Below are 23,081 nucleotides of genomic sequence, written 5' to 3' on the forward strand. Positions count from 1 at the left end.
AGAAGGAAATCTTCCAAACTCATTCTATGAGGCCAGCATTACCTTAATCCCCAAACCAGGAAAAGACCCCATCAAAAAGGAGAATTTCAGACTGATATCCCTGATGAATATGGATTCCAAAATCCTCAACAAAATCCTAGTTAATAGGATCTAACAATACATTAAAAGGATCACCCACCATGACCAAGTGGGATTTATCCCCAGGATGCAAGGGTGGTTCAACATTCACAAATCAATCAATGTGATAGAACACATTAATATGAGGAGAGAAAAGAACCATATAGTCCTCTCAATTGATGCAGAAAAAGCATTTGACAAAATACAGCATCCTTTCCTGATTAAAACTCTTCAGAGTATGGGGATAGGGGAACATTCCTCAAGTTCATAAAATCCATCTATGAAAAACCCACAGTGAATATCATCCTCAATGGGGAAAAGCTGAGAACCTTTTCCTTAAGATCAGCAACACCACAAGGATGCCCACTCTTGCCACTATTGTTCAATATGGTACTAGAAGTCCTAGCAACAACAATCAGACAACAAAAAGAAATAAAAGGTATTCAAATTGTCAAAGAAGAAGTCAAACTCTCTCTCTCTTTGCAGATGACATGACACTTTATGTGGAAAATCCAAAAGACTCCACCCCCTAATTACTAGAACTCATAGAGCAATTCAGTAAGGTGGCAGGATACAAAATCAATGCACAGAAATCAGTTGCTTTCTTGTACACTAACAATGCAACTGTAGAAAGAGAAATTCGAGAAACGATTCCACTTAACAATAGCACCAAAAACCATAAGATACCTTGGAATAAACCTAATCGAAGAAGTAAAGTATCTACACTCTAGGAACTACAGAACACTCATGAAAGAAATTGAAGAAGACACAAAGAGATGGATCCATGCTCATGGATCGGAAGAATAAACATTGTTAAAATGTCTATGCTACCCAGAGCCATCTATACCTTCAATGCCATCCCGATCAAAATTCCAATGACATTTTTCAAAGTGCTGGAACAAACAATCCTAAAATTTGTATGGAATCAGAAAAGACCCCGAATCGCCAAGGAAATGTTGAAAAAGAAAAACAAAGCTGGGGGCATCACGTTGCCCGATTTCAAGCTATATTACAAAGCAGTGATCACCAAGACAGCATGGTACTGGCACAAAAACAGACATATAGACCAATGGAACAGAATAGAGAGCCCAGATATGGACCCTCAACTCTATGGTCAAATAATCTTCGACAAAGCAGGAAAAAATATGCAATGGAAAAAAGACAGTCTCTTCAATAAATGGTGCTGGGATAATTGGACAGCTATATACAGAAGAATGAAACTTGACCATTCTCTAACACCATACACACAGATAAACTAAAAATGAATGAAAGACCTCAATGTGAGACAGGAATCCATCAAAATCCTAGAGGAGAACATAGGCAATAACCTCTTCGACATCGGCCACAGCAACTTCTTTCAAGATACATCTCCAAAAGCTAGTGAAACAGAAGCAAAAATGAACTTTTCGGACTTCATCAAGATAAAAAGCTTCTGCATAGCAAAGGAAACAGTCAATAAAACAAAGAGGCAACCCCCGGTGGGAGAAAATATTTGCAAATGACACTACAGATAAAGGACTGGTGTCCAAGATCTATAAAGAAATTCTCAAACTCAACACCCCTCAAAAAATAATCAAGTCATAAAAGGGGCAGAAGTCATGAACAGACACTTCTCCGAAGAAGACATACAAATGGCTAATAGGCACATGAAAAAATGTTCATCATCATTAGCCATCAGGGAAATTCAAATCAAAACCGCATTGAGATACCACCTTACACAGTTAGAATGGCAAAAATTGACAAGGCAAGAAACAACAAATGTTGGAGAGGTTTTGGGAAAGGGGAACCCTCTTACACTGTTGGTTCCCAAATCCATTGTGGATTTGCCTTTGGTGTTGGGAAAGTCTATTTTCCATCTCAATTTACATGGAATTTATATTGGTCTTAAGTTGTGAGAAAGGAATACAGCTTTATGATTAGCCCAGAGTTTCCCCAGAATATGTTTTATGGACAAAAGTTCTGTGGGATGTTGATGGGATTATTCAAAAGAAGGATTTTATGATCAACTTGGGAAACATAAGGTTTAAGCAAAACTGTCAGGTTTCTTTACTATAATACTTGCAAGTTGGTACAGCCACTTTTGAAAACAATGTGGAGGTGCCTCAGAAAATTAAAAATAGAGCTACTCTATGACCCAGCAATTGCTGTTTTTTTTACATAAATAAAGAAAAATCTTAAATGTATACAGGCAGAAAACACAAATTATCTAAAATGGAAAAAAATCAGATGGCATCAGATTTCTTTGCAAAACTATCTGTCAGAAGACCACAGAACAATGTCTGAAGAATTTAGAAGAAAATGATTCTGTTCTAATAACTATATAATTAGCCAAACCATTTTTCAGGTGCTAAAATATTCTTTTTTTTTTCATTTTTAGTTACCCTAGTGATTTTATCAAGTGATAATATTTTTATTCTAGAAGTGGATGCCTTAAAAATTCCATTCCTGAATTTTAAAATGCAGTGCAGGTAATAATTTGTATTTAGTTTGAAGAAACTTAAATTTCAGATAAGCAAAAATAAAAAATTTAAATGATCCATAGCGCCGCCTCTAAGATAATAAAAAAATTGAGCATTAAACTTTGCTGTATATCTTTCCAGACTTCCCCATAACCTGTAAATGCATGTGTACATTTTACAAAAATCACAGAAATGGTACTATACTATACATATTACTTTGAAATCCATTTTATTTACTGATCAGAAGATCATGAATATATTTTCATGTTAATTAACATGCTTATACAATTATTTTTTAATGACTGCATAGTTTTTCTTTGTGTGGATGATCTATTAATGATTTATTCAGTCATGTATGATTGGGCATTTGTTTCTAATTTTACAAACTTATAAATCATGCTAATATCAATATCTTGCATATCCATTCTTGCCCTCTTGACCTTCTAAGAGCATAAGTGCTATTCCAAATCAAGTGTATATTTAATTTTTTAAAGTTTTAATTTTAATTCCAGTTAGTTAACATACAGTGTTACATTAGTTGCAGGTGTACAATATGGTGATTCCACAATTCCATACATCATCTGGTGCTCATCACAACAGGTGCACTCCCTGATCCCCATCACTAAATAAACCCATCCCCCCACCCCTGCCCCTCTGGCAACCATCAGTTTGTTCTCTATAGTTAAGAATCTGTTTCTTGATTTCTCTCTTTCTCTCTCTCCCTTTGCTCCCAAGTGTCCATCCATTGATGAAAGAAGATGTCGTATATATAAATATATATAGATATATACACAATGGATGTTATTCAACTGTAAAAAAGAATGAAATCTTGCCATTTGCAACAACATGGATGGAATTAGAGGGTATAATGCTAAGTGAAATAGGTCAGAGACAGACAAATACCATAGGATTTCACTCATATGTGGAATTTAAGAAACCATCAAGTGTATATTTAAGAATCTTGATTGATATTGTCAAACTGTCTTCCTGAAGACAGTGCTCATCTTCCCTATAACCTTGTTAATACTTAGCATTTTCATTAAGTTTAATGTGTGCCAATCAAATAAACAGAAAATTGTATCTCTTACTGGAATACAGTTTTTCATATTCTTTTATGCACTGTTAGTGTTTTGATTTAAAAATACCCTTTATTTTTATTGATTAGTTAGAGCTTCTCTATGTTAATTATATTGGTGGTTTGTCTCATACACTGTATTTTCATGGGGTTTCTTTGATATACAGAATTTAAGAAATATATCTATATCTTTATATCTGTATTCAAACCAGAAATCTCTTCCATTGTGGATTTGCCTTTGGTGTTGGGAAAGTCTATTTTCCATCTCAATTTACATGGAATTTATATTGGTCTTAAGTTGTGAGAAAGGAATACAGCTTTATGATTAGCCCAGAGTTTCCCCAGAATATGTTTTATGGACAAAAGTTCTGTGGGATGTTGATGGGATTAATCAAAAGAAGGATTTTATGATCAACTTGGGAAACATAAGGTTTAAGCAAAACTGTCAGGTTTCTTTACTATAATACTTAATTGGGGGGGGGCGGGGAGCCTATTCTTTGCAATATAATTTGAAGTAGCCAAACAGTAGGAACAGTTCAAATATACATTGAAATCATACCAGATAAATAAATGATATTTTTCCATAAAGAGGAATACTATGCAGCTGTAAAAAAAAAAAAATGAGAATGCTTGCTCCATATGGTGAGAAAGGAATCTGAGGTAAGTTGTTAATGGAAAAACAAGAATAGGGTGTATTATCTATTTTGTGTAAGAAAGAGAACAGTAAGATCACATACACAAACTTTTTAAGATAAGCATAATTAAAAAGCTCACCAGAAAGTAAGAACAGTGGCTAGAGGGAGAAATATTTTCCTGATTACCATTTTACACTGTTTTTTTAAACCACATGAATGTATTTCCTATGAAAATAAAATGAAAACATTTTTGAATGGAAAGCCTCTCAGAGGCTTCAGTGTGCTAATATATATTGTGACTCTCCAAGCTGCAGGCAGTGGTGGCTTATGCAGTTGCCTATAAAATCATTTGAGTTAGAGAATTCTACAAAATTTTGGTTGATCAGGTTTCCCTCCAAATTTATGGAATAATCCTTACAGATTAGACATGCCATCTGTAGCATATACTAAATACAACATTTTATAGTCTTGGGTTTCTGTCTGTGTGTACAGGTGTATGATTTCTGTTCTGTTTTTTTATTGATTAATTCTATCCCCAGAAATGATATTTTCATATCTGGAAGAGCGAGTCACTTCTTATCATTGTTCTTCATTATTTTGCTGATACCAAAAATAATTCTTCTTGTTCAATATTTCCTTGAACGATTTTTATCCATTTGTTCTTTTTAAATGACTTGCTTTATCAGTTACCTAAACATACTTGTGGAAAGTTTGTGGAGAACTGATAGCTTTATGGAATTATATAAAGATAGAAGGGCGTTTCCACCTTTTGACTACTGTGAATAATGCTGTTATGAATACTGGTGTACAAATAGGAAAAAAAGAGATAGGAAGGAGACTGTTTCCTATATGAACCTTAGATAATTCCCAGCGTTTGAATCAAGTGAAATGTATTTCTCAAATATTCTCTTATGCTATTCAGTAAAGTCTAAAATAGCATAATGCTTTAATTTTCTTCATATACTCTTATTTCTTAAATATTCAAAGTGTTTAATTTTGTTTTTGCTGTCAAGGAGATCTGTTATACGTTTATTTTCTCAAGGATTATTGCTGATATAAGCTACTTTTTTCTTTAATAGATATTATATTTTAACAAATTTATTTTGACATTTATTGAAACAAATATATGATGTTTTCCTTTGACCAATTAATTAAATGAAATGTAACAGATTTCCTGATAATTTACTAACCTTATTTGCTGGAAAAAGTCATGCTCAAAAACAAACCATTGCTATTTTAAAATCATTTTGATTTTTTGGTGACTTTTAATTAGGATGTTTGCATATATGTTTGTAAATGGAATTGGCCTGAAGGTTTGTTTTTGGAGTTCTGGGTTTTGTTAGTTTTTTACAATTACATTGTGCCAAGGGTGTGTAACAACTTAGCAAGAACTCCATATGGTTTTGAACTCTTGAAGAGCTTATAGGGTATTTGAAAGAATTTCTCTGCACAAATTTTGGTCCCAGTGCCTTTCATAAATGGAGTTCTTGAACAGTATTTTCATTCCTATCCCCTCAAGCTGTGTCAATTTGATATTCACAATTTTGTAGGAAATCCTCATTTTTATCTTACTGTCAATTACGCTCTCTGGCCTGGGGGCACCTTGTGCCCAGTCTAAGAGCAGCTACCTCTGGAAGCTGATTATGGCAGCCCAAAAGAACCTCAAACTAGGGGATCCCATCTTTCTCAGGCTTACACTTTCCCCTCCGAATTAGGGGCTGTTATTTTATGTCTTGTCTATGACAGTCCTTGGTGGTGGCTGCCTCTTCTTTGGCTCTATCTGCACAGTATCTACCAGAAATGTAGTGAAATTTCTGGCATTTGTATGGCAACCTTCTTAGTTTCTGTATTAATGTGGGCTTTTTTTTTTTTTTTTAAAGTTTCCTCCTCCTCCTTCTTTACTCTGCTCACTTTAATTTCTTTCTGGGAGTTAAGGTTAAGGGATTATTTTTATGCAATCATCTTTCTCTGAAGTGTCAATGTACTTTTCATTCTTGGCTTAACTGCTTTTCATCAACAGCCAAGACAATACCAGGGGCCCTGGGCTGTATCTATAAATGTAGCAGGTGTCAGGGGAGGAGATTAATCATAACAGCTAGCATAAACAATCAGTCCTGGAAACACAAATATGCTGACACCCCCTTGGCCAAGGCCTGGAGCAGCTTGGCAAAGGATCCACATTTCTTTTCTTTCGTTTATTATTTGTGAAATAATCAAGAAGGTGGAAAATTTGAGAAGTAATGCTCCAGGTACATTTTCTGACATTCCCTTTCCCCTCATACTCTGTCAATTAGCTGATTTTCAATTTTCATTAATATTAATGAAAAGATACATATAAATATAAAATTTCAGCTGATTTCTGATGATGGGCTGTAAAATATAAAAGACAAAATGCTGCAAAAAATAACAACACATATTTTTATAGTCTTTCTTACAACTGGTACATATAGAGAATTATATTAGATATACATATAGACACATTCATGTTCACATCCACAAAATTTCCAGGTAATTAAAGTCATGAATGATGCTGTTTTCTGGCATAGACTCCTTTCCCAGAACAATTGGTAATATTTGGAATTCAGAATAGGCATGTCTTACTTCTTGCTACACAGTTCTACTCCCAAGTTAGGTACGTAGAAGTTTAATTAATAGAAAATGATATATAACGAATATTAATAAATGATTCAGGAAAACTGAAATCCCCCCACTGTCTAAAGCTCATTCATTTGGATGTCTTTCTCATTTTTCATCCTCATTACAGACTTTTTCTTGGCCTTGGTGATGGGCCCTCTGATGAAGAGATGTTGGCTCCTTCATCTTCCTTGTCCTCAGGGGCCTTGCCCTGGAACCTTCTGGGACCACTGCAACTTGACAGCCTGTGCAGCATCCTCCAGAGTGGGCTTGGCTCTGAGTAACTTTGAAAGCTATGGCACATTCCTCCTCATTTTAGTAGAACAGGGAGGTCGATGTATTTTTCAAAGCCAAATGTTTCTTTTTTACACTTTCCTCGTCCTCTCATGTGTATTTTTCTCCACCAATAGGAGTCACTTTGGGTCACCCATGAAACCAGTCAATGTACTCCCCCTTCATAGGACTTCCTGGGCAGTGTCACAGTTCACCAGCTTGCAAATTGTGGCAAACACTCAATTACGGATGATGATATTACTGCACTAATAACGAGCCCACATCTTCACTTTCATGAATGTTACAACATTAGGATATTTTCTATAACCGTGCACTGTAAACTTAAGCAGGGGATGGCAGAAGGCACTGAAGCAGTCCCTGCAGGGATCTAAGGATATAGCTAGAAGCAGCTTCTTTTAAAGCTTAGTGTTTTATCTTAGGTCAGCTGAAAGAACCCACTGGAGTAATCAATTTTCAAAGAGCAGATTAGTTAACAAAATTATCATTAATTTTTCTAAAGGTCTATTTATTTATTTGAGAGAGAGAGTGTAAGAGCAGAGGGAGAGGGAAAGAATCTTAAGCAGACTTCCCACTGAGTGCGGAGCCTGACACAGGACTGGATCTACACGACCCCGACACCATGACCTGAGAGAACTCTAGAGTTGGACACTCAACCGACCGAGCCAACCAAGTGCCCCCCAAATTATTAATTATGGACACATATAAACATATGTGCATATGTATAAATTCATAGCAGGTTGTAGAAACAAGTTTAATGTTATAGGAAATCATTTATGATATGGTAAGTGAAATAAGCAGATAAAAAGATGTATATACAAATTACTCCTATTATGAAAAGATATTCAATCCTACTCATAAAAAGAGAAATGCAAATTTTAACTATAATGGGCAAAAATCTAAAAGCCTGATAATATAGAACTCTGTTGGGAAAGCTGTAGAAAAACAGGGACTTTCATACACTGCTAGTGAGTATGTAAATTAGTACCATCCCATATGGAAGGCAAATACCAAAATTAAAATGTTATATATCTTTGACTCAGCAATTCCATTTTTGGAATTTTTTTGCTATAGATAGCCTTGCATGACATATGTGAAGGCTATCCACGGCTGCACTCTGTAATAGCAAAAGGCTGAAGATAATCCAAAGTCCACCTAAAGTGTGATTGGTTAAATAACATTGTACATTTGTAGCGTGGAGTACTGTGTAGCTGAGAAAAAGAATAGAGGAGCTCTTCATGAATTAATATGGAAATATCTCTAAGATATATTAAATTTTAAAAACAGGATACAGAATGAGGTGCATAAAAAGCTACATTTTATGTTACAGAGAGGGAAACAACTTATATTTGTGCTGACCTGTATCTATGTAAGACACTCACAAAAGAAACTAAGAACAGTATTTACCTAGAGAGGGAATAAGAGACTGGAAGAATATTCATCAAAATGTTAGAGCCTTTCATGAATGATGGGCATACAGATGATTAAAGAAATTAGAGGAATTTTCTGTAGACTCCATAATCTATTCATTTTAAAAATGCAAAATAAAGTTTTAAATGATTTTCCAGGAAACTGACCAAGTCTGTTGGTAACATTTTATAGCCCAGAGGTGGATGCTTATGAATAGCAGCAAGGCGGGTGGAGGGGGGGAGCTGTGGGGGAGACTGTCTGGGTTTTATGCTCTGCTTAATGTTTGCCACTCCTTCCAAGGACAGCATTTGTCCCATACACTCTTAGACCAGTTGGGAAAATTCCAGGTGGGCTGAAGTATAGAAGTCAGCAAGGCAAAATGCACAGGGTCAAGTAAGCATGCGAATGAAGTGGGGTCCATCCATACTTTGGCTTATTCAAAGGTAAAAACTTATGAATAATATCATTCTAAGCAAAGCTCCACATCTCAAAAGGTAATTTCTTAGGAAGGAACTTTTGGGGTTATCCCAATGAGAGCAGTTTCTTGAGAGCTTGTAAAAGCAAAATCCTTTGAATAGCATTTAATTTACAGTTAAAAAATTTGAAGCATACATTCCAGAAAAAGTGGATGAACAAAATTATCCGGTATTATGAATGATTTTTAAGCCAACAGTCATGCTACTACCACAGAGATCGAGAAATATAATAGTGTCAGCCCCTCAGAAGCACCTCTAAGTGTCTCTTCTTGATCATACCCCTTTCCCTCCCATGAGAGAGAATCATGTCTTCACTTTCATGGTGACTACTGCTTTGTTTGCTTTTATAGTTTTACCACCTCCTGATGTGCTCTTGAAGATGTACTTTCATTTTGTTCATTTTGTTTTAAAACTTTGTAAGAGCCATCCATGTTGCATGGAGCTACATTTTGTTCATTTTATTAATTACATAGTATTCTGTTACATGCTTGTGTCACAATTTTATAGCCATCCTACTGATGATGGACATTTGGAATATCTCCAGTTTGGGGCATTACGAACAATGCTGATCTGAACCACACGCTAGCTGTATTTGGGTGCACACATGCATGCATTCTTCTAGGGCAATCAGCCCCCAGCGAAACTGTGGGGTTATAGTGTATGGAGAGCTTCTGCTCTTCTGGATACTACAAAATGTTTTCCAATATGGTTTTATCAATGTATACTTCTTCTAGCAGTCTACAAAGGTTCTCATTGTTTCCTAATTTCACCAAGAGTTCTAAATTCTTAGTTGAGTCAGACTTCTTAACATTTGCTAGTCTAATGGGTGTGCAGTAAGATGTCATTATGGTTTTAATTTGTATTTCACTGGTGACAAATGAAGTTGTGTGCCTCTTCACATATTAATTGGTCATTTGGACACTTCCTTTTGTGAAGTGCATGTTCAAAACTTTTGCCTGTTCTTTTATTGGATTGCCTTTCTTTAATAGTGCTTAATTTAATCCATGTATTAATAAAGAGTCTGAATGATGAATGATCAGGGCTGGAAGTTCACCATGCAGCCAGAAGGCAAATGCAGCAATCTAAGATTTTTCACAAAACCTTTTTATGTAATTAGCTGGCACAAATTATTCATCAGGCAAATTGGGCCTAAGCATCTGCCCACCACACTGTCTGCTGCCAGTCATCTACCCATGCACCCAGATCAATGACTGATGCTGATGGCAGTAGTTAATACTCACCAGACTCTTCCCATGTGCCTGGCACTGGGCTAAGCATGTGCCTTACTTGCTTCTCTTAATACCTCTATGTGGAATGTTCCATTCAGCTTAGAGGCTTAAATAACTTGACCATGATGACTCAACTAGAGAGTGATGTGGCTGGGAGTTGATCCCTCATTTAACTCCAGAACCCATGTTCCTAACCTAATTATTACACTGCCTTAAACAAAGTTTCCTCCTGGTTTCAAATTTGGGATTATTGCGTGCTGTGGAAATGGCAATCGGTTCTAGCGGAAGACAATATAATGAAGTACTTAGGTTACAGCTAGTAAAACTTAAATTCTCTAAAAGCATATCATAATACATTATGAAGGATATTGACAAAAAGGAAAAAGACTTACATAAAGCTTGCTATGCACTTGAGTTACCTTTGCTTCACAGCACATATGTGGATGACAAATATGGGTTCTTTTAACTTACTACTGTATCCATAAGCATTTTACACATCCTGAGTAGATAAAATCAGATGCTCTTCTCCAGACTCATTTTTTTAAGGTTAAAATCAAGAAATAAACGTATGGTATTGTCTTTCTCTGACTGACTTATTTCACTTAGTATTATACTCTTCAGCTCTACCCATTTTGTTGCAAATGGCAAGATTTCCTTCTTTTTTATGGCCAAACAATATTCCAGTGTGTGTGTGTCTGTGTCTGTGTGTCTGTGTCTCATATCTTCTTTATCCATTCATCTTCACTCATACGTGGAATTGAGAAACAAAACAAATGAGCAAAGGGAAAAAGAGAGGGAGAAACAAACCAAGAAAGAGACTCTTAACTATAGCGAAGAAACTGATGGTTGCCAGAGGGGAGGGGATGGGGAGATGGGTGAAATAGGTGAACCCTTAGCATGGTGAGCACTGAGTAATATATAGAATTGTGGAATCACTACATTATACACCTGAAACTAATATAACACTGTATGTTAACTATACTGGAATTAAAATTAAAAACTTAATAAAAATAATAAAATTTAAAAAAATAAACAAATAAAAGAAAGAGGAAGTTTAAAAAATCATGAAATAAACAATGATGGCAAACCTAACCATGCATCCAGTACAGCTACCCTAAATTCTCATTGCAAGGAAATAAGACAATCCAGCATATGCTGTATAGAGTCCCAAAGGGCTTTCTTAGTCACTAATAAGCATAAAACAGCAAAATATTCAAGCAGAAGACAGCAAAATATTCAAACTTTAAAAACTACTATTTCTTGGGCAAGACTCCAGAGATCTGTGGAAATACCTTTGTTTCCATGTTAAACTTTGAATTTGTTGGAGGATAAACTAACTGTATTTTGAAACAAAACTGTAGGAAGGTAACCAGACTTGGAAAAGATCATGAGAGCCAAGAGCTGAGCTACAGACCATGCAATCAAAGGCAGTTTCTTTTTTTTTAAAGATTTTATTTATTTATTTATTTGAGAGAGAGAGAGAGAAACAGCATGAGAGGGGAGAGGGTCAGAGGGAGAAGCAGGCTCCCCGCCGAGCAGGGAGCCCGATGCGGGACTCGATCCCGGGACTCCGGGACCATGACCTGAGCCGAAGGCAGTCGCTTAACCGACTGAGCCACCCAGGCGCCCCTCAAAGGCAGTTTCTAAGCAGTTTCTAGAATGGGCTTTAATTCACAGGGCTTTCATTTTTCCTTTTTGAGGGAACCTTCTGGCTCGAACATGTTTGGGGGCCCTGTACAGCTTGTAAAGCTATGTTCTTCCTCGCGCTGAGACCCCACTCAGGCTTGTAGTTTCATTTGGAAGAATAATTTTCAATGTCTGCTTCTAGGCTGAGCATTAATCCCCCCACTGCTTGATCGATTAAATCCCACTGCCTGTGTCTGGAAGGCAAAGTCTGCTTTATGTATTGCTTGCTGGCGAGCCCCATTTCCGTGCTCCATGGAACAGGTGCGGCAGCGTAACTCTCCGCAGCAGGCTTTCCGACAGTCGGATCCTGGGGGTCAACAGGGAGTGTCTTGTGTTACCATCTAGCGAGTTTAAAGGCCTGTAATGATTCTACCGCTATCTGATGAATTTGGTTCGATAACATTATCCTACCTTTCCTATGGCATTTAATAGCTTACAAGGGGAGGATCCATGATCTCATTTGTGCTTCATAGCAGTCGTTTACGGGAAGCGGTGCTTTGTCGCTTTCAATTTTAACAATGAAGGGGGACTGTGATTCTTGCCCAGAGTCACATAACTAGTAATGGCAATCTTGTTATTAAGACATAGATCACCTGATTATTAACACCAGTGTTCTTTTATGATGCACATAATAAACCCGAGATAGGAGGATTATAGAGAACTTTCAAAAGGACCCACATTGTCAATGTGCTCTGAGCCCAGAAAACTGATGGTAATATAAATGTCACATTGCCACTTACCTGAGCAGAACAAAACAAAGAATAAGCCATTTCAGTGTTGCCTCTAGGAGAAGTCTTGGAGAAAATTGCCAGGATTTCTTTGAAAACCCTTAAATGAGATCAGTCAGGCCCCCGAAGATAAGCAGGCCTGCTTTGTAGGGAAACTTGTAATTCATAAGGTCTCATTGTACTGGCTTTGCCTTCCCATGCATTTGAATGTGTATCTTATTTCTCCACCTAGAAGACCCTGGAAGACAGGTGCTGTGGCTTGGTTTTCCCCAGAGGCACATCCTGAGATAAAGATTCAAGTGCAAGTGACTTAGTTAGAAGGAGAAAGAAACACCAGTAGGGAGTAGGGCAGTGATACAAGGAAGGGTGTGTCATCGAGCCAGCTGCCGCTGGGGTGACTGGAGCTTCACCCCAACACAAAACCTTGGACACAGTGTAAAACACACACCTCAGAGACATTCCACCTGTGGGCTGAGGGAGCTGGGGTATTCATACACCGGTTCCTATCTGTTGTTGAGAGCTGCTGGGAGCAGGGGATAATTCCCCCACCTCTGGCATGCTGAGCAAGAGGGCAGAGCGGCGTTCTGTAGGTGAGGAAAGAGCTCCCAGGCAAAGCAATGTAGACACTGGCAGGGCAGAGTCACTGGCGACCCACGGAGGAGATGGAAGAACACCTGGACGGTAGGCTATAACAGGATCCAGGTCCCACATTTTTCTAATCTTCATTTGAAGTCCAGAGTAGTATTTGGGAGATAAGAGTCCCTTGATAATGATGGACACATCAACTTGATATCAGAGTGGTTATGAAGAAATGCTTACAGAAAGACACTAAATCCCAACCAACAAAAGAGCATGGAAAGAAAGAAGAAACAAGAAAAGACAAAGAAGGCACCACTGGGGAGTCATTCCTACTCACACTTTCTCGTAAATCTTGTCGGGATGCTCTGGCCATTCAATCATACACACCACTCTGTTGGGCATGGTCTCTGTGGTTGAGTAGTAGCCCTGGGGGAAGGCCAGTAGGAGAGCCAGGACCCAGATGACACAGATGACCACCTTGGTGGCCGTGGCTGACAGCCGGGGCTGGAGGGGATGGATGATGGCCATGTACCTGGAACAGAGAAGAAAGGATAAATTTCTGATTTGGTCACCAAAATTTGCATTGGCAATTAGCACTGTCCCTACCAACGAAAAACTCCAGGGAAACCTTTGACTTCTGATGATTTTTATTACTATTTTCTGATCCTTTTTGCATATTCTATCCTTAAATTTTATGACTCCTAGGACATAAAACCCTAAAATCCATAGGAAAAGACAACCAGGTTTTTAAATATTTAGAACCCATCTAGCAACATTCCAGGAGAGACGTTTTCATCATTAGAATGCTCATGCTGGGGACATGATAACCAAGTATAGATCAGAGGGATACAGTAGAATTAGAAGGACAAGAAAAATGTTGTCAATTTATTCAATATAAACGCTGTCGTTATCCTTTTTGGATTAAGGAATGATGTTGATAGAAATAGTGGTTTTTAAAAGTTCTTATGTGGCAATTGAAGAGGCTAACAATCTTATATTGGTCTCTCCAATGTGAGGAACAATGAGTGTGTGTGTGAGAAAGAAGTAGCCTAAGAGAAAACATCAGCTCCAGGTGAAATCTTCATCCGTTCTTTGAACATCTAGAAGTCAGTGTGTGGCTACCAAGGCATACCTCACGGGGAGAAACAGTCTCCACCTGCTGAGACAGACACACTTGGGTATATTAAAGTCCAGGGTGGATGAAACCTCATTTGCAGGAAGGGGGAAGAAACGTGAATGATGACTCAGGACTTGGAGCCACTCCCCCATGTCCTCTCCCCTGGGATGGAGCCCCGAATGAGTGTGTCCACACGTTTGAATTTGTGCCACCTCTGAAATGTAGCAGAAATCTTAGGAATAAATATTCCAATCAACATTTCATATCAATTACAATCACATCAATTCTGAATCCTCCGTTTTAAAAGGCATCTTACTCTGTGTATTTTTTCTTGCAAAGTTTATGGATCCATCCCTTAAAATATGTATCCTTTGTCAGAGTAGAAATTATGTCTCACACTGCCTTTGGGGTTTAAATATTACCGGACAAAACCTTACATTTGATTCTCTGATATGCAGTTATTTCTGGCTTCTGTGGGACGGAATGGCCAATGGAGACTTCGGAAAAGAGCAGACAAATAGCAGCCCAGCTGTCAGCTGGATGCACATAATTCCACATAATTCTTTTTCTACACCCTTTGGACTCCTAGGATCTGTAGGCTAGAACTGGGGCCACGGTTATAAGTAAAGCAATTTCACTCAGCATGTGCTCTACAAATTCGCACTGGGCACCTGCCGCATGCAGAACACAGCTTTTCCTTCTCGGCTCCAAGCTTCTAATTTCTCTGGGGAGAGTAGGCGCATAAATAGGCAACCACAAAACACGACAGTAGGATATGTGACCTCAACTGGTAATCTGATAAATGCCTTAGAGCCTCACGGAGGCGGCAGAGGCAATCAAGTCTTGGTATGGCAGGGGGACTGTTGGAGGCGCTTAAAGAGGTGCATTTAGCTGGATTTGGGACAAGTCTGCTGGGCATCCAGCTGGAAGGGAAAGAAGCATTCAGAGCCTTCCTCTCTTCATCATGTTATGATCAGATCTGACTCCCTGTCTGGGAAGCTTGATGGCTCAGTTTTTGTGAAGGCTTCTTTGAGTGACCTTTTATAATTCTAAACTTTAAAACACCTTTCTTCACATTTTCTTGCTAGCGACCTGGGTTTTCTTCTCTGGTCTTTTCTAGTGATGCCACTGAAGCTGTTCAGTGTGTGGAGGTTGGATACTAGGGTACCTCATGTCAGCCTTCACATATATGATTAGAAGTGATAACCTTCCAGAAGAAAACCCTCAGAATCTCTTCTTTCTGCCTCTTTTGGAAAAAATGGGCAGGCGGTCTAGAAGTCAGGAGAGAGTGGAATTCGGAAGAGACTTGGAACAGATATTTTGGTGGGGGTGAGCAGTACGCCATAAATCTTTGGGCAAGTTTCCTCGGTTGAGTTGGTGGCCATAAAGCCTATCATTCAGCTATTGTCTACAGCACCAGACGGGCAAAGACAACTCTCAAAATGCCATGAATCAAACACTGTCTGTCTTCTTTAGGTTACCCTAAGGGACCATAGACCTGATGCCCTTCCATCCTTGGGGTGGTCTCCTGAAAAGAACCCTGAGACGTCGTGATTTCCCTCCTGGATCTGCCTCTTTCTTGCTGCCTGAAGCCAATGGAGCACTGATTTCCTCTTCAGTCATGGAGCGGCGGTGGACAGGGAATGCAGAATCAGAGCCAATGGAGGTGAACTGTGCAGCTACTAATGTCCTTTCCAATTCGGTGAAGGGCTGGACCTAGATGGTCATTAATTGTAGGCTGGCTTACTGGATCATTTCCCAGAGGCAAGATCTTCCCCCTACAAAGCTGGACACCTAGCCATGCAGAAGCCTTTCCTTGCCAGCACCATCCAGGCTTCTGCTCTCACTGTAGCTGTGCCTTCTCAGGCTCCACAGGAGCTTGAGGAGACTGCACAAAGGAGAATGTGCTAATTACATCGCCCCCTTTTAATATTATCTCACACGCAAGATTTTAATTTGCTTTTAACTCAGGATAAGCATTCAGTCTTAAATAAATGTACCTTAACACCCATGCCCGTGCCCAAATTGGCAAGACACCATTCAAAATCTAACGTGACTGGGGCTTAAGGGGAACTGCATCAGCATACTGGTGCTATAGCTCCAAACAGGTTGCAGAAAGTCATATTTTAACTTTATTGCAAAAATTACAATTTGGGAGCCCATTTCAGTTAACTCTGCCATTTCTTGAGTGGAGGAGCCATTTCAGTGACAGATGAAAGTGTTACCCGCATAAAGCCAGAGAGAATACAAAAGGTTGGCCCTAAAAATCGTATTTTCATTTGTTCAAAATAGAGTCATTTGTAGATCTTTCTCTATGCCTTTCTTCTTTTTTACCTTTCTTCCTTCTTTCTTTGGAGATTCTCACTTCTGGAGCTTATGTGACATGCTTTTTCCTTACACCCCATATCTAATACCCCTGGGATAACTTGTCCATAGACGGATGCATATTTTCTTTCCTGCTGACCATTCCTAGCTTGGATTCCATTAACATACCTTTATATATTTATTTGTAACCACCCTGAACAATTCTTGCTTATTCAGTTATGACTTATCATTGAGGAAGTGCCGCAAGCCTTGGGAAAATGGATTCAATAAATATTTATTGACTGCATTGTGCTCAAGAGACCAGAAGGCAGTCAATGAATTGTCTTTCTGGTTTATGCATTAATCATCAGGCTGCCAAAGAAAGGGGTCCGGGGGCTGTGTGGGATGTGGATTATGTTCTCCACTTCAGGTTGTTCCAGTCCCACGGAGGGCTGGTGGCTCTGATTTGAATTGTATGTGGCCTCCCAGCTCAAACATCTGAGGTGCTATCCTCCCCTTGCATGATCATGCTTTATAAAAAGAATTCTCCATAGAGTCTCTGAAATCTGGCAAAATATAAGGCTGCACATTTTTTTTTAAAGGCAGAGTGAAACAATAAGTGAAGAAGAATCCAATCTTTTTTTTTTTTTTAAAGATTTTATTTATTTATTTGACAGAGAGAGAGATAGCGAGAGCAGGAACACAAGCAGGGGGAGTGGGAGAGCGAGAAGCAGGCTTCCTGCCGAGCAGGGAGCCCAATGTGGGACTTGATCCCAGGACCCTGGGATCATGACCTGAGCCGAAGGCAGACGCTTAACGACTGAGCCACCCAGGCGCCCAGAATCCAATCTTCTGATAAGCCCCAGTATCCTCATAATATGTCCTCTTACACTAGTCCTAAATCACCTGGCAGAGAGGATGTCTTTCCTCTGCCAAGAGATCTCACCTCCCAGGCCCTCCCTCCGGTTCCAGTCCCCACTCTCCCTCATCCCCACTCACTCCCTCCCAGGATGGTTTCCGTCAAGGGACTACATCCGCCTGGGTTCAAATGACAAGGAATAGTGACAGCTGAGAGCATGGCTGCTGTAGTCTAGCTCAAAGGTTGGCGAACTTTTCCCGTAAAGGGCCAGATGGTAAATATTCTAAGCTTTGTGGCCCACACAGTTTCTGTCATAACTACTCAACTCTGCCTTTGTAGTGTGAAAGCAGACAAGGCAACTGTCTTGGGCGTGACTGTGTGCCAGTGAGACAATTTACAAAACTGGTGGGGGCCGTGCTTGGCCTAGGGCCACAGTTTGTTGATCCTTGGTCTAGTTGATAGGAAGTGAAGAACAGGAGGAATAAAAACCGTAGGAGAACATGGTGTACTCTTCAGAAACACTCTTTAGCTTTGGCAAATGGAGGACTCTAAGACTAAAGCTCATTGGGTGGATAGATCTTATAGCCCACAAGGAGCTAGTAAAGTGGTCAGCCACCATTCATGACTCCAGAATCTAGCCGCTTGTCTGAGTACAGTGGTCACTAACCCATGATGTTTTTACCCCTTGATCTTCTGGCTGGCTCCTACTTATTTTCATGGCTTGGCCCATTTATCACATCCTGTGACTGGGTTTAGGTGCCCTGCCTTTCCTGCTGTGAAGATCTCTAACCTTGTGTGGACCACATTTCAGTTTATTTGCCTGTCTACCTTGTCTTAATTCATCCTTGACAGATCTTTTGCAGATGGCCGTTGCTGTGACTTTTTCAAGCTGGTTTCCTTGGCTTCCCTCAGTGCCCAGGACATAGTAAAAACTCAATGAAAGCTTAATTGAATAAATGAATATGAAATTTCTTGGTATATAGCAGGGGCTCCATAAATGGTTGTTGAATAAAAATAAATGCAGTAGGAGAACTACATTCTTACTCTACCTTCATTCTTCCCAGTCTGAACATATGTGAGACTATTACGGGGGAATAATTATTGCTCAGTGTTTTCTGTGATACAAACATCCAGGATCATCCTGCAGGAAGGACTTCACTGGACCTGGGTCTTCAGAATTTCCCATCTCTTGACATTAAGCCCTTACACAAATTCTCAATAAGTATTTGTTGACTAACTTCCACGCTGACCACTATGTAGAGAATTCAGTCTCACTACGTGGCATCTCCCTCCAGCTCTTCTTCTGAACAAGAGGCTGCTCCATCCTTTCCCCTCCTACTTCCCACCCCATTCCATCTCAGAGAACACCTGCTGGGGCATCAGTTGGGGTTCTCTCCTAGGACCTTTCTTTAATCATCAAAACCCTCATTTAGACAGATCACGTGACCATAACTTTGTCCACTCAACTAAGCTCAAGCATCACACAACTATAACCAAAGAGGTCTTTGTGCAGCCAACAGAAGTGACCTGAAGTTCACATACTACCAAAACATTTTTGTTAATGGCAAAGCCCCTTGAGTCCCCACCACTATGTTATGCACAGTTCTAAGAAGCACGAGTTTCTGGCCTCTCAGCCCAACATAGATTCACAGCATTGTCAGATTCATTTTAAAAAAGTGCCAGCTGACAGCAACGGCACAGTCAACAAAACCATAAGAAATAGGTGCAAAGACAGATGGAGCTGAGAGCCTGGGACAATTTAGAGTTAACTGAAGGAGAGATGTAGCTAACTGATGTCTGAGCCATCCTGACCCATGTGTGATCAGAGGATCCATGTGGTTCAAAGGTGATTCAGATATAGAGTCTCCAGCCAGGGCTGCCATAAAAGTACACATGACTAAGGCCTGAAACGAACTATGGGGAAAAAAAGCAGTAAAGATCCAAACCGAGTACAGTATCCTGAAGGCTTCTGCCTGCAGAGGTGGGGCCAGATTTGCATGAAAACTTAAAGCAGAGGCAACTGGGATGGAAGGGTGGGGTGAGGGGGGGATTCATAGAATGGCATGTTCCCACCTCCTTCTCCTTGTCCTCCAGGGCAGCCTCTCTTCTCCCACAGACCTCCTTTTTTCACCAGATAAAGGCAGGATCCTGTGAGTGAGGCACTCACTGTTGGTTGTACAAGTGCAGAGTTGGATCCTGTCTTTGGATATTCTAAGTGTAGATTTTTTGCATTCATTTTTTATATTTTAAAATATTTTTTATTTTGATTGCTGAATTATTTGTGCCACCTTAAATTTTGCACCCAAAGTGAATGCCTCACTTGCCCTACTCTAATCCCAGCCCTGATAATATTGCCCACTCAAGTACTTCAGGTGGGATAATCACTGATGAAATGAGGTGCACTTGGACTTAGGTAGTGGTGGGACTATTGTTCAAAGCTGCTGGTCCCGTCAACCCCCTGATAAACAGTTATGCTGTGTCCTCTGCCTGCAGCCTTGTAATGCCCAGGTCACCACAGCATGGGTGGCAGGGTTGATGTGAAGCCTGGAAAATTATCACTAACATGAGCAGAATGGAGGCTGAACAATTCTACTGTAAAGAGTAATTTGGACACCCTTGCTACTGTGATTTTGCCTTTTATTGTACATGCAAATCCACGACTATTTATTTTATTGACTGATTGGCTGATAGTGCTTTCTTACTTAAAAAAGCTCTTTGATAGCAATAAGTTATAAACAAACAAAAGTGTAAGTTTAATGAAAAATTATAGGCTTGATTTCTGCTTTTCATTAAAATTAATGATGAATGTGTGACCTGCACACAGGGATTGTAGACATTTACCTTCTATGGAGCCTCAGTGTTACCACTGAACATGTGGAAACCAGAGAACACCAATCTGCTAAAGAAGCAGCAACATCCACACCAAAAAGTTAGTAGTTACTTTAAGCCAAATGCGTCCAAAGACGTTGACATATGCAGTGAAAATGGTGTGTTTGCCCATTACTCTGTGAAGCATGACTTTTCATTTAGATTAAATGACTGTTCTAAATTAATTTCACTAATTTTCAGTTCTAATTTTTCTTGTGCATGTACAAAAGATCAAGTGATAGCTATTAGTATCTTGGCTCAGTTAGCAGAGGACTTGGCAAATAGCTAAACGATTCTAATTTTATATCACTGTCATCAGATTTTTCAAATAGGAAATCAGGTAATTTCAATAATGGTTCAATTATTTCATAATATAATTCATGGAATCAAAGTTTTGGGAAGTAGAAACAACTGACATTGTTAATATTATCATGAATTCATTTCAAATTTCGACAGTGAAGATAAATTGTTTTGTTTTGATACTAATATGAATACAATGTGGTAAAAATAATGTCCTTATGAAAATAAGAAACCTATGGAACAGAAATATACTTGGAGACATATAACTTGCCAAACAAGTTCTGGTATTTTACCAATCAAAATAGAAGCTGAAGTTGTTGAAATTTATAAAAATTTTTGTAGGTGCAGAGTAACTGAACTAATTTTTTTCTTTTTTGTTAGTAAAGTTGATAATGAATACAAAAGTATACTTCAATAGGCTTTTGGAAGTGTTTAAGCCTTTGACAAACTGTTTTGTGAATTAACCTACATAATAATACTAAACTTTTTGCCCCTGAGTCCTCTAAGTCTTGGTTGCATTTTGTTTAAAATTAATTGAATATCTTTAATCAAATATTTTTTAAAAAATATTTTATTTATTTATTTGAGAGAGAGCAAGAGAGATCACAGAGGGAAAGGGAGAGGGAGAGGGACAAGCAGATCCCCGCTGAGCAGGGAGCCCAATGCGGGACTCAGTCTCAGGACCCCGAGATCATGACCTGAGCTGAAGGCAGAAGCTTAACCAAAGGAGCCACCCAGGTGCCCCTTAAATGCCAATCTTTTTAATGGAGCATCCCAAAATATGAGCTTCTGAAGCTTTTAGAAAATGATAATTTTTTAATACAAATCTGGTAAGTAAAAAGACCCTGAAACGTAACCCTAAAAAGGCAAGAGAGGAACTGCACAAAGTAAACAATGAAAGCTCTAAGGTGTGCACAATTTAATTTTGGAATTCTTGAATTGCTCTTAGGAATATTTTCACTTGTGGGAAAAATCTTTTGATAGATCTCTATTTTTTAGTAAATAATTTGTACTCTCAGAATGGACTGGTATGAACTTGGAGTGGACTGCAATTTTGCAGTATTTAAATTTGGTAAAAGAGACCACTTATTTACTAACTTAGACAACTTAGTTTTTTTCTCTTAAATCTGTCTTTTTGTGTCTTTGTGCTACATTCTGGATACTTATTTTGGATCAATCTTCCAGTTCATGGACTTTCTCCAGCATATCTAATCTATTATTAGAACTGTTTATTAATTTACATTTCAACTCTTATCATTTTTCATTTTTATAATTTTGACTTGCTTATTTTTCAACATGTTTGATCATTCTTTGTATTTTTCACTTGGTCCTCATATTTTCAAGCTTCTTCTTTATAGCTTCTTTTTTTAATTTCTTTATACATAATACACATAGTTTATATTCTGTCTCTGTTAACTCCAATAACTTAAGTCTCCCTGGGTCTGTCTCTGCAGGTTCTCACTCACACTCATCTGTTTCATTATCTGTTTCATTTTGACTGCATCCTGCTTATTTTCCTTGGAACTTTATCTGTGAGAATTCATTGATGCCTGGGTGGAAGGTAGGTTCCTTCCGAGATTTGCAGTAGTTTCTGCCAAGAACCTGGGAACACTTCCAGGCTGGGACCACTGTGAACTAGATTTCTGTGTGAGATTTTTTTTTTTTTTAGATCAATCAACTGATACGAATTTGGCCTGCGTACCCATGTGTGGACTCCTTTTCTGCTGCAAACTTTCAGATTTTTTTTTTTCTTTCTATTTACTCTGCACCAAGGTTAGAGATGAACAATTTTCCTTATGGTCCCTGGAAGGACAGGCATTTATTTACAGGTCTTTTTTTTTTTTTTTTTTACACTGAGGGTGTAGCCCTTTGCTTCTCAACTTTAAGAAAATTTATCCTGTTAGACAACCCACGACAGGAAGGTCCTAGGCTTTGGGTCTTAGCCCTGTACCTTAACCTGTGAGTCAAAGTCAAGATCAAATACCCTCAGAACAAAAACTAGCTTCACTACTCTGTCCAATAATTAGAATTCCTGACCTCATTTAAATTTTTACCTAGGGTGCCTGGGTGGCTCAGTTGGTTAAGTGACTGCCTTTGGCTCGGGTCATGATCCTGGAGTCCCAAGATCAAGTCCCACATCAGGCTCCCTGCTCATCAGGGAGTCTGCTTTTTCCTCTGACACTCCCCACTCTCGTGCTCTCTCTCTCATTCTCTCTCTCTCTCAAATAAATAAATAAAATCTGAAAAAATTTTTTTTTTACCTCAGTATTCCTGATTTACTTGCAAGAAAATGAATGCATTTAAGAAGTTTGCA

The 23,081-nt window shown here is 38.9% G+C and overlaps 1 protein-coding gene across 1 annotated transcript in view; it reads right to left on the reverse strand.

The window, feature by feature from the left end:
- Nucleotides 1–23,081, reverse strand: part of TACR1 (tachykinin receptor 1) — a 146,393-nt gene that overhangs the window by 60,479 nt on the left and 62,833 nt on the right. Inside the window, exon 2 of the mRNA XM_081796645.1 lies at nucleotides 13,657–13,851. Within this exon, the coding sequence (XP_081652771.1) occupies nucleotides 13,657–13,851 (195 nt within the window). The remainder of the gene's footprint in view (nucleotides 1–13,656; nucleotides 13,852–23,081) is intronic.

Source organism: Leptonychotes weddellii, chromosome 10 (assembly GCF_054177405.1).
Source record: "Leptonychotes weddellii isolate Sample4059 chromosome 10, ASM5417740v2, whole genome shotgun sequence".
NCBI lineage: Eukaryota > Metazoa > Chordata > Mammalia > Carnivora > Phocidae > Leptonychotes > Leptonychotes weddellii.